We start from the raw sequence: 12,644 nt of genomic DNA, 5'->3' as shown, positions 1-12,644 counted from the left end.
TCTTCCCTGTGGAAGTTATTATTTGGGGGTACTTGAGGTTTAGTTATGTGCCCCATAATCCAAATCAGAGCTATTTTACACTGTAACCAACAGCAGACACCATGGCTAATTCCAAACACTTGTCTGCAGTCTGTGATAAATTGGGTCAGGATTAACAAATACAACTTCCATCTGAAGAAATTTTCAAACACTGCAGGATATTCAGTGCTTTCTTGGATAAAAACCTGCTCTGGACAGGATTAGTCTCTCTGGTTAGCGGGGGGGGGGGCTAGAAAAGATGCCATGGTGGGATGGAATTTGGACAAGTTACTTTTTGAATTATACATCCCAGAATCCCACAGCCAGCATGACCTATTGTCCATTCTGGGAGTTTTAATTGGCAAAATAACAGTCCTGGCACTGGTATGAGAGGTGCTAGACCAGGTTCTCTCTCTGAGCCCCTGTCTGAAGTAGTAATAGAAAATTACCTTTTATCAGACCCATAACCAGTATAACAACTTCATCTGTTACTGGGAGATAAATACACAGTCACTGCTCCAGCTAGCCAATTATTCTCCAGTTACATGGCTCTCTAGCTGTTTCATAATACAGAATCCAAAAACTAATTTTCTTGTATAATAATTTTCTTGAAGCCACTACACTGGCTACTTGACCTAGTTCCAAATCTAATTCTTGTGGCTGGCTTACCCTTAAATGCCCCAATGGCTATGGCTCTGGTTTTGTTAGGGATGCCTTCCTCTCTAGCATAAAGTCCTCCGATGATTCTGATTTGCCAGTGAGACCCTTCTAAAAAATCCTGGAACATCTGAAGGCTAAATTAGCCTCCTCACCTAAAAGCAGAGCGGTTGCAGGCAAAATGCTGGAATCACTTTCAGCAGAGGATTCATATTCTTCCATCTTAATTTTTCTCCTTGGAAGCAGGATTTTTAACCTGATTTTTTAAAATTTGAAAATGAAGTAAATTTATTTATTTATTTATTCTATTTATAACCCGCCTATCTACTGTAGTTGATTAAAACCACTCTAGGCGGCTTACAACAAGGGGTACGACAAAGAATAAAAGCAGTTTTACATAAAAGGAGACTTTTAACAATTGGGTTAGACACTAAGAAAGAAAAGGGGAATCAGGAATTAACTAGGGGGGAAGGCCTGCTGAAACATCAGTGTTTTTAGTTGATTTTTGAAGATATCCAGCGAGGGGGATATATAACAAATAAACAAATAAATATAAACAAATAAACACTGTGAGCTTACTTTTAGAACTAGAAAGGTAAACAATGCATCACAGTGCATCTGTGGATGGAATTGATGCCATATTAATTGTTAGTGCAGAGTTTCCTAAGAAGGTGTTTATTGTTTTGTTTTTGAAATATGTTACTTATGCTTGTGCATTTGCATTTTTAGCATTATATTCCAATTAGGTCACCTGAGGACACTGCCACATTGACTATTTTATAGAGGTTATGGATTAGTAGCAGCAGGAAAGAAGGATGTTGGAGAATAAGTGTGAAATGAAGTTGATGAATCAGCAGGTGGAGCAGAGGAGAAAACAGCAGTCTTGTTGATGGTTTCTTTTATTCTTGTTTCACAAGGCTGTTTGAACCATTTGAATAACAAATAGTAGAGATATGCAAAGATTCAGGAAATAGTTAGCAGCTGAGTACTTTGGTATTTGTCAGTACTGATGTCACAAACTCTACATGCCTCTCAACTACCACCAGTTGATTTCATCAGCAATACCTATTATTAATGACAGATGTCCAGGCCATATGTCATTTTAAAAGAACCAAATAGAAATTGTTCATTGATACAGGTGTTGACAGAACAAGCAGTGTTGTTAACTTTTAAACAAACATTCTTCTTTATCCACCCTCCACCACCATTCTCCTATCCAAACTCCAAAACTCCACCAAACCCTCTAACTCAGTGGTCCCCAAACTTGGGCCTCCAGATGTTCTTGGACTACAACTCCCAGAAGCCTTCACCACCACCTCTGATGGCCAGGATTTCTGGGAGTTGAAGTCCAAGAACATCTGGAGGCCCGAGGTTGGGGACTAGTGCGAATCTAACTCAGTGGTTCTTAACCTTTGTTACGCGGATGTTTTTGAACTGCAACTCTCAGAAACCCCAGCCAGCACAGTTGGTGGTGAAGGCTTCTGGGAGTTGCAGTCCAAAACTCCTGAGTAACCCAAGGTTAAGAACCAGTGCTCTACTAACACTATAATTCTCCATCTCAAAACCCTATCTAAACCTTATCTAAACTCCTCCTGCTGCTGCTAAATCTCTTACACCTCATGACCCCACCCCTCCAGCACTCCCATTGGTCTAGGCAAATAGCATATGAATATTTATAACCTGGGCAAATACCACACAGACATTATCTTTACAGTTCCCTCCCACATTAACATCATTATTACACCTCAAACAGCAAGTGTGCTATGAGAGCAGGAGAATTCTCCCCTCCCAGCATGCATCTGTTTGTGTGTGTGGCAATTTGAATGCTGGAATTCCAGCACTCAGCTCTGTCTGTCCCAGTCGCACCTAGCTTAGAGCCATTCTCACAAAGAAGCACCAGCCATGCTTATATTGATCAAATCCCCGTTCTTGAGTTCTAAATTTTTTTGGAACAAATTTTATTGCTCAGCTGCTGTTTTAGCAAAGCAGGACCCAAAGCTATAATCAGAACTGGAAGAATTGCACTCACTGCATCCAATAGTCTTTAAATTTGATTTCTCCCAGAGAGCAACATATACACACAGCAAACAGCTTTTAAAATGAAGTCCGTTTCAAACACAATTTGTGATTTGGCAAAAAGGCCCATCAGTTCAAAGTGAAAAACTGACCAAGCACATTCCAGCCTCTGAGAATGCCTAGAGTAATGTTTTGAATCTTGGCCCAACCCATCATCTGTAATGTTTGGCTCTAACATTAAGTTGTATTCCTCTTCCCAAAAATACTTAAAGTGACTTATCGCTGTTAAAATTCTCTAGTGCCAATAGTAATAGCAAAACACAAGCCTATTTCTAACATGGTATATGTATTTATATTGCTTATTTTAGTACTGTGGCTTCCTTGGGAAAAGCGAAATGAAACTAAGAGTGCAAAGAGAAGGAGAAGCAGAAAAGCAGCAAAAATGGAGATGGAAATATTACTACAACTAGATAATGAGAAGAGCAATGCTATTGATCAATACCTCCTGAGCGGAGATGAGAAAGTAAGAGGCAAAATTCTAAACACTGCTGTAGTAGTAGCAGTAGTAGTAGCAGCAGCAGCAGCAGCAGCAGCACTCTGTCAAGTCACTTTTGACTTACCTGTATAGTAAACCATTCCAGTGTCTTCTACGTAGAGAATATCAAGAAGTGATTTTCTATCCATTTTTAATTGCTTTCTTCTGGGGACTCTCTAGGATTCTGCAGCTAGCCCAAAGCTACACAGGTGGGCACTTCTTCCAAGAGGCACAGTAGGGAATGGGACTTCCAACCTCTAGCTCTGCAGCCAGGTCTTCAATCATGTGCTCCCTCCTTAGCAATTCCAACATGGGTTGTAGCTCTCGGACTTCTGGCACATCTGAACAATGGATCTTTGCCCTGCTGGGATCACCTGTTCTTGATTGAATACAATTGCTGGCTTTTCAATTAAGTGTATCTTAACACTGACATCAACATAGACTTAGTATCATCATGATTTATAATATAATAATAACAATTGAATAAGAAATTGGATATTCATGTGTTTGCTTCATTTAGATGCTAAGCTGGTAATAAGAAGTGGTTTACCATTTCCTTCTTCTGGAGGCACCCTGGAACTGTGCAATGAGAAATCAAACTCCCAAAGTATAGCTACACAGTCAGATACCTAAATCACTGATAAACTGATAGTGTTTTTATCTAAATTCTGATTTGTGATGCAAACCATCTTGGTGTATTTTTTAAAAAAATAGTAGTTAAAAATGATAATAAGAACTTCAAAATAGGGAGTTGAATCCAAAATTATGAGTTACCCCTTCATTTTTCAGATACCCAACCATTCATTTGACTGGCATTTTGACATAGAGAACGACAGCTAAGCCCTTTTATACAGATGCAAATTGACAAAAGATGGTAACTGAAGACATTTTGTGTGAAAACACATTTGTGTCCAGTATATTTTAAAGAAAATGCATTCCACTCTCTTTTTAGGTAGCTGTGTGTTCCTATTATGCACATCACCTCTCTGTGTTCAGCCTGGAAACCATGTCCCATTTGCACACTCTTGAGAGCAGAGAATCCATGCTTTTTTTGCATAGTGCTGACTTGACCTATAATGGCCATTACTTGGTTCTGCCTAATTACAATGAGGATGAGAATGTCAGCTATGTAACGTTATGGGATTTAGCCACCGGAAAGGTATCATTTCTGAAATGTTTTTACAGTGTTATACCTTTGCAGTTATGAAGAACAGTTGTTTTAAGTTTACAAGGGATTCTTTCCAAACTAATACAATTTCCACCAAGCACCACTTTCTTTCAAGATCTGCTTATCACTTTTTAAAATGGTTGTTACAAAATTATCCCAGTTCTAATGTCCTCTTGTCATTCCTCTCCCAAACCAGACATACAGGGACATGGATATACCTCCAGTTTCCAGTCTCTAGAGCTTGCAACTAATTACATGTTAATAGTTACGTGTTGTTAATTCCATGTTTTAATAATAAAGATATAGCTGCATTAAAATCCACTTGTAACTTAATAAGAGATAGCTTCATTCCTTTCTTGGCATAAGTGTAACTGATGTTTCTAAGTTACCTTTATATTAATGGCAATGTGGGGTGATTAAACAGGGGGTGTTGTACATCTCAAGGTTGTTGTTTAAATGGTTTTTAAACAATATTAACTCCCTGTCTGGAATCCAGTTCACTGTGGTGAAGGGTAAAATTACACTGGCATAATTTTGCCTGGGCAAAATGGACATAACACTGAGTTATGTCTATGTTGACACACAACAGGATTTTGGGTTTCTTTTAATGTAATCTTTTAAATAGTATTTTAGTACTGTGATTTACTATAGTTTTTAGCTGCTTCGGTTTTTAAAATTTAAATTTTAAAAACCACCTTGGGCCCTGCAAAGGGGAAATAAATAAGTAATGGTAGTGGAATAACAGTAGATTTTTCAGGTGCAGCCATGTATTATATATTGGGTGTTGCAGTGACAAGATTGATGTGTGAGATTGTGTTTTCCACAATGAGTGGGTTGTAATACTCAGATGTGCGATTTTCCAATGAGCAATTTTTGGTATTAATGTCAATTAAAGATCAACTATTTTAATTACTTTTTAAGTAAGTTAAAATATATAAAATGTCAAAATAAAAACTAATGTAGAAATGATGCAATGGAAACTGACTGTACATTTCCCCTTGGAACTGAAACTGGAACACCTTAATTTTTGACAGCAACTTTTAACAGTTCTGCCAACTATAGGATACCCATTTGTTGAAGCAATCTCTTCAGTTGTCACTCAATGAAGCACTGCTTTAGCTAGCCACCTGTGACTACCATTGGAAAACGATAGCCCTACATAGTAGGATAAGTTATCTGTACATTACCCTACAAAGGGATGTTAGTGATTAAAGAATATATTTCAATTTTATATCTCTTCTGAAAAAATATAGGTTAGGAAAAGATTAAAAAATGAACCAAATGTCTGCTGTACCGCCATTAGTGCAGATGGTAGCAGGATAATTTTTGGAGTGATGCTGGAAAACAGGTAAGTGAAATGGCAAGAATGTATAGCTTCTTGTGCCCGTGTTTGCCTAGTAATAATTCAGTTATTTGGAACTAAAATTTGAAGCAGTTTTGTGGCGTACCACAAATGTACAACTTTTAATAAATCCAGTTTTTCCTCCTCCTCCTCTTTTTTGAAAATATATCTCAATAGCCAGGCAGCGTAGACCCCCATATGCAGTTTTTATATACATTCAAGGCTGACTTAGCCTCCCAGAAATCACCTAACTGGCCAGGTCAGTCAAGGCCATTGATCAATCACATTGAGTTTCCATCTCTGGGAGCTGTCCAGTGCCCTGCTCACCTGAAATATAAATCAGTCTTCCTTTATTTTCATCTGTATAGCAAAGAGACAAGAACTGCCTAAAAATTCAAGGAGATTCAGGGCTTCAGTGTATTGTTGGTACGGTAGGATCCTGGTAAGTTTAGTTAGAGACCGGCTACATAGGAGTTTATCCTGCTCTGTAGCCCCCTGCTGTAATGGTTGGGATTGCTCTGAAAAATGTCAACAACAGACCATTCTTGTTAGAACATTCCAGCCCATTCCTAATATTATTTTTACCTAACTGATGAAGTGATGGAATATCTACATAATGCCTTTTTAATATTCAGTTCTAGGAGACCTCTGTCACGCATCCCCAGTGACCGCTGTGTGTTTTGCCCCTCACCCAGATCCACCTTTGGACACAACTTGTCCTTTTCCCCTTTTTCGCTGCCACCAGAGGATATTATCCTCACTATATCAATTATGAGTCTCACACTCTTGCTGCCAAATAAAACAAGGTTTATTTAAGGATAAATAAGTGAATCACAAAAGGAAAATCATGGATGTTCTATTATCATTCATTCATTAAACGTAGATTTGATTACTTATAAGCTTGCTTGTACTCATTTACTTTAATCAATATCTCAATATTTTCTGACTGTCAATGTACTTCTAATTCCTTTTAACTCTTTAATATTCTCTAACTAACCAACTGTCCAATATCTAGTCTAAACACTTCACAGTCTCCTCCCTAACTTTCTAAATGCTTCACCATCTTTTCCCTAACTGACTCCCTGTCACACACAGTTCTGTTGACTCTGCCCCTCCTGTCCTGTCATAGGCTCCTGTACTAGAGCTCTAAAATGACTGACAGGAGTGATGTGTTGGCTGTCCGCCACAACCTTCACCTGGAAGCACTCTCAAAAGTTGTTTCCTACGGATCAAACTACAGCTTGCAGTGTGTCTCATAGCCCCCCTGAAGAACTGTAGACAAAATTTGTTTAATCTACATGATCAGGAAGGACAGGATTGTCCATTTTACTTGCAGTGTTGTTAACTTCGCTAAGCTTGTCCTTATTTTCTGTTGCTTGGTCAAATGATCTCTCAATCAGTTAGGCAGTTCTGTTTATTTATTTAAACTATTTTTACCCCACCTTCCTTCTTAAAAAGACCCAAGGAAGTGACATGGGCCAATTCCTTGAAAGCTACTTGTGTACATGACCACTGAACAGACGTTTGTATCATAACTGAAAATGATGGAATGAAGTTAGTTTGAAATAAATAAGTCATGAAAAAGTGATCCAGACTTTGTAAGAATTAGTTATTCCATATAGGTGAACCATTAATATCCCTAAAATTAGAATACACAATTCCTTTCTGAAGACCGGGTTGAAAAGAGCTGCCTCAGGTTCTTTTAAAGGAGAAAGGCAGGATACAAATGTTTTAAATAAATAATAAATATTTTTTTTCATCATTTGTTTACAGAAACTGTTTGTGCAAGGTACCTGATGAAGTTTCCATTTCTTGATTTCCAGGCTAAAGCTTTGGGATCCATTTAAGCACAGACACAAGTTACTTCAAGGTTATGAAGGTCTCGGTCTTAGTGTGAAGAGCAAACTGCACATTTTAGATGAAACAAAGGCTGTCCTGCTAGCAGGTTTGTTAAGCATTTGTTTTGAAGTGGAAGCCTTTGGAGAGGGGCGAGAAAACATAAATCCTTGACATCACATTTAGAAGTATTATTTATTTATTTAAGGTTATAATCAACGTTCCTTCTAATTTTCCACCAATGCTGAGCTGGGCCTCTGCCCTGTACATGGGGTGGTGGTGTTTCCAACCATTACTGGAACCAATTGAGCAGCAACACTGGCTATGGGTGTGCAGCACTGATGCACCACCATGCAACCATGCACCCGCACAGCTTAGAGTGAACGCTGGTTTCAATCAATTCAATGCAATGAAGTACTGGCAACTGACTTTCCAAAGGGAGTTTTCAACTTGCCATACAGAACTGCTGGGAGTACCCAATATGCCCTACCTTGTCTATTTGACACAGTTCTTTCACAGGATTACAGCAAAATACTAATCAAAATTCAGGCAAATTCAACCTGTCTTAATTTTCAGTATAAAAGGTAAAGGTTCCCCTTGACAATTTTTGTTCAGTCGTGTTCGACTCTAGGGCCTGTGCTCATCCCCGTTTCCAAGCCATAGAGCCAGCATTTTGTCCGAAGACAATATTCCGTGGTCATATGGCCAGCGCAAGTTAGACATGGAACACTATTACCTTCCCACTGAGGTGGTCCCTATTGATCTACTTGCATTTGCATGCTTTCGAACCGCTAGGTTGGCGGGAGCTGGGACAAGCGATGGGCGCTCACTCCGTCGCGTGGATTCAATCTTACGACTGCTGGTCTTCTGACCCTGCAGCACAGGCTTCTGCGGTTTAGCCCACAGCGCCACCACGTCCCCAAATGTTCAGTATAAGACTTGGAATATTCATAAAAGTGGATTCTTGGGTTGTAATCCAGGATTTGTTAGGGTTCAGGAAATTTATACATAGTAAAAACTGAAAAACAAAACCCAAATCTTATGAACTAGTCAGGATTTGTTTGGCAAGGATCTATTTCTAAATCATGCTTAATTTGCTATTAACTATGTTTAAGTGTATTTTCCTACTTAAAGGAATGCAAACCATAGTAATAAACCATGGGTATATTTTTATATTTTTGCATAAGCTTATGTGCCCTTTAGACTGAAGAGCTCTGCCTGCCATGATATTAGAAAAACATTCTAACCAAAGTTGATTGTAGGATGCAGCCAAAGAACAATTTGCTAAAACAGAAGCATGTTCCATTATAACAAAATAATTTTATAGATGTGATATTCTCATCAGTGATTCAAGAGGTAAATAAAGAGGACAATATGATTAATGTCATAATTCCAAAACCAAGTCCACCTTCTTCACTATTTAAAAAAAATCGTATTTCCATTGCAGAACAGAAAGGTAAAAACTGCCTCTGGATTAATCACTTTTTCAGCACTTCACTTTATGACAGTTTTAACTGTCTTCTATCTTCAGTTACAACACAGAAAAAGAAATTCAGGCTAATTGAATAACGTTTTTCCTATAGCTATATGGCAACTATTTTAAAATTTAAATTTAATTTTGAATAGGGATCATATTTTAAATAACAAGTCTGAAGAAATGTTAGCCTTAGGTGTATTCTCAGACTCTCCTTTGCAAGTCAAACACAGTGAGCTCTTTCAAATCTTTTGTCCCCACTATGAGTAATAACAGAGGCTATGGCATTACCCTCCAAATATCCATCTCAGTTTCTCATTTACATTTCCCTACATCCTGGCTCATACATGAGCCAGCAGCTTTTGTGCATAAGGAAAGAAAACTCTGCCAAAGGCTGGAGTAGATATAGCTATGTGAAAAAGAATGTACACCCTCTTTGAATTCTTAAATAAATCATGACACAGTGTGAATAGGTTCATCTCCCTGTTGGGGCAGCCCCTCAGTTTCAGCGGGAAATGACAAAGGAGTCATTTTGATAACTTTCAAACTCTCTTCTTTATTTACACCTACATCCACCAGCACATCACTTATGGGATCAAAACCTTTCAACTCTGGCAACAAGCCACAACTATCAGAAACAAAACTTTTCTCATAGCCCCAAGGACTCAGCGGCGGGACCCCCCACACCATTCCTGATGTTTTGGTCTCTGGAGAGGGGTGCTCCGCAGTGCACAAATTGTCCCACAGCATGGGTGCCGCACCCACCCTCTCTCATCAGGTTTGTCGTGGAACGGATTATGCGAGACCTCCGACTCACGCTGTAGCTCTAATTCGCGGGGTGCAACGATCACTGCCCATTCTCTGGTCACGTAATGGGCTGGTCTCTCTTTCTCTGTCTCTGGGTCTGGCAAAAAGTCATAACACCTGGAGGTTTGGAAAGTCTCTCACAAGGCTCTGTGTTTGGATTCTCTCAAACACCTCCTTGCGTTCCTCTTGTCTTTTTCTCTCAGAATCTGCCACTACACTACTAAACCATCTCACTCCCTCCTCATTTATATCCTCCTCCCAAACTGACACTTCTTGCTCCACCCATTCCTTCTATCAATTCCTCTGTCAAACAGACCTTTGTTTTTCCCGCTTTCATTTGATTCTACTTCTCCCGCCTTTTCTTTAACTGTCATTTCGTTTATGTGAGGCTCTCCCTTTTTTGTCTTTTCTCCATTTCCCACGTCCTCCACAGCTAGGGATGGCACACTTATACTCTCCATTCCTTCATACACAGTGTAATATGTCATATGTGATGTTGTGTTTACCTAATTTTCAGACCTGCTAAGGATCAGATGATTTTTATTATATATATATATATTATATATATATATATATATTATATAAAACCATGGAATTCAATGAGGGTGTACTTTCTTTTTCACATGACTGTAGTTGACATTTTATGTTTTTAGTAGCATTGCCACTTTAATATTTAAACAAATTTTTACACACACACACACACACACACACACACAATTTTTTTAAAAAAATATGGATTATGCCTGAGTAGAAGACAGCATACCCAAATAATATACAGGAGTAAAGGTGTCAGGCTGAAACTGTTAAACAGGGGAACACAAGCTTAACGCAGACACCTTTTTCTCCAAATAATTTCATAAATGTACTTAGATTCAACTATGCACTTTCATAAACTTGAACTTAGTTATTGAACAGCTTATTTCAAATTCTGATGTGGAATCCAGGTGGAAGTTTTCACTGTAGAAGTATCATGAGAAATGAATTAGCCTAAACATTCTACAGATTAGATTATTCAATGTTAGGAAGCTATATCAGGTGACAAATGCATAAAGAAACATATGTTTTGCAGCTGTGAAAAGAGAACAGACATTTCAGTGTGGTGTCCAGGAATTAAGACACAATTCAATATTATGTATGTTTCCTCCCTTAGGTGAGGTCAGTCTCTGGGACCTGGAAAGGGGCACTGTTATATCCATCTTTACACCAGACAGCAAAATCTCCTGCATGACACTTGCATTCGATAGAAAGTCAATTCTTTTAGGTTTCAGTGACAGCCCTACTCTCATCACTTTGAAAATGTTAAGTGTCAACACTGCCGCCACTTTCCCAGGAACAGATTTGTTTGGAGAAGAATCCTCAAGCAGCGAAGAGGAGCCTGAAGGCACTTAAAAGCCACATTGTCAGAGAGAGGAAAAACTCAGTGTAAGCGAATGAAAATTGTGTGCTAGATCCAGTGTTTTAAGAATAAAGACAAAACACACCTATTGGTTGTGAGAGTCATTATAAAATATTTTATAGTTGGAATCTTCCCCTAGTTAAAACAAAATTCTAAATATCATCTTGCGAATAGCTTTGTATGTTATCAAGAGCTAATATATAATGATCCAAATATTTTTTAAGTAAAATAAACTGTGAGGGTTAAATAACACACTTGGATCACTGGTGCTGTTTTTATCAGTTCCAAGGACTTGCTGCAACCTACACAAGATAAAATCTTTTAGCAAATAGAGAAATAGGATCACAATAACCCTTTTTAAAGAGGGTCTAAAATGTCTTTGGAATTACAGATAAATAATGTGTGCTTGACGAGATATTGTAAAAGCAGCAAAAGGATTATAGAGTTTACTCATGATAGCTGGAAATGATTCCATTTTGAAATTGATATAATAAACATGAAGCTTCAAATGAGCTATTGGTATTTTAAGACCTGTTTATTGCAAAAATTGTTTAATTAAAATTACCAAGATAAATTGGTATTGTCAATACAATGTTCTTTTAAAATGCTAAATGTAGGTAAGATTCATACATCACTCTTAGTGACATTTTATTATCTAATTGTTAACTAATTAGATTAACCCAATTCAGTTGGTATAAATATCACAAACTGTGGATTAAATCCAATTGTTAGCAATGCTAAAGTAGACCCATTGAATAAAAGGAATTTACATCTGTGCACTGCTGACTTATCAAATTCCTGTGGATCTACTCTAGTTGGGACTAACAACTAGAATTAGGCTTCTGAGTTTTAAAAATGGGCGCCTTTGCTTCCATCTTTCTTTGGTTACAACAGGATAGCTCAGTGGTTTAGGCATCTGGAGTTCAATTCCTCACTGTGCCTCCTTGACAAAGGCTAGACTACATAATCCATAGCATCCCTTTCAACTCTGCATTTCTAAGATTAAAGATTATCTTGGCTTCACTTGTTCTCTGTATAAATGCACTGGCGCATGTACTTAGCCATGTCTTTCTATACAGCTGACTATATGTGGAATAATCACCGCTTTCCAAGGCAGTACTGGTTCTGTACAGTGCTGCCTCGCTTGATGATGTTAATTCGTTCCAGCGATATCACTCTATAGTGGCGCCTCGCTTAACGATTGCCCTGCATTACGAAGAATCCGCTTTATAATGATCTAAAACGATGGTCTAAATGGGGGAATTTCGCTTTGCGACGATCGGTTCCCTGCTTCGGGAATCGATTCTTCGCAAAATGATGTTTTTTAGACAGCTGATCGGTGGTTTCAAAATGGTCCCCGCTGTTTTCTAGGGACGGATTCCTCACTATACAGGC

General features: G+C 38.3%; 1 protein-coding gene across 6 annotated transcripts in view; it reads left to right on the top strand.

The window, feature by feature from the left end:
- Window positions 1-11,761, top strand: part of RWDD4 (RWD domain containing 4) — a 73,956-nt gene extending 62,195 nt beyond the window's left edge. For all 6 annotated transcript variants that reach the window (XM_078393893.1, XM_078393895.1, XM_078393894.1 and 3 more), the window contains 5 exons: window positions 3,060-3,214; window positions 4,179-4,385; window positions 5,648-5,742; window positions 7,560-7,681; window positions 11,004-11,761. In XM_078393893.1, the coding sequence (XP_078250019.1) occupies window positions 3,060-3,214; window positions 4,179-4,385; window positions 5,648-5,742; window positions 7,560-7,681; window positions 11,004-11,242 (818 nt within the window). In that variant the 3' untranslated portion in view covers window positions 11,243-11,761. The remainder of the gene's footprint in view (window positions 1-3,059; window positions 3,215-4,178; window positions 4,386-5,647; window positions 5,743-7,559; window positions 7,682-11,003) is intronic.
- Window positions 11,762-12,644: the final 883 nt, after the last annotated feature.

This window comes from Pogona vitticeps, chromosome 5 (assembly GCF_051106095.1).
Source record: "Pogona vitticeps strain Pit_001003342236 chromosome 5, PviZW2.1, whole genome shotgun sequence".
Classification (NCBI taxonomy): domain Eukaryota; kingdom Metazoa; phylum Chordata; class Lepidosauria; order Squamata; family Agamidae; genus Pogona; species Pogona vitticeps.
Note: the sequence above shows the minus strand (reverse complement) of the source record. Positions and strands in the feature narration are given on the sequence as shown.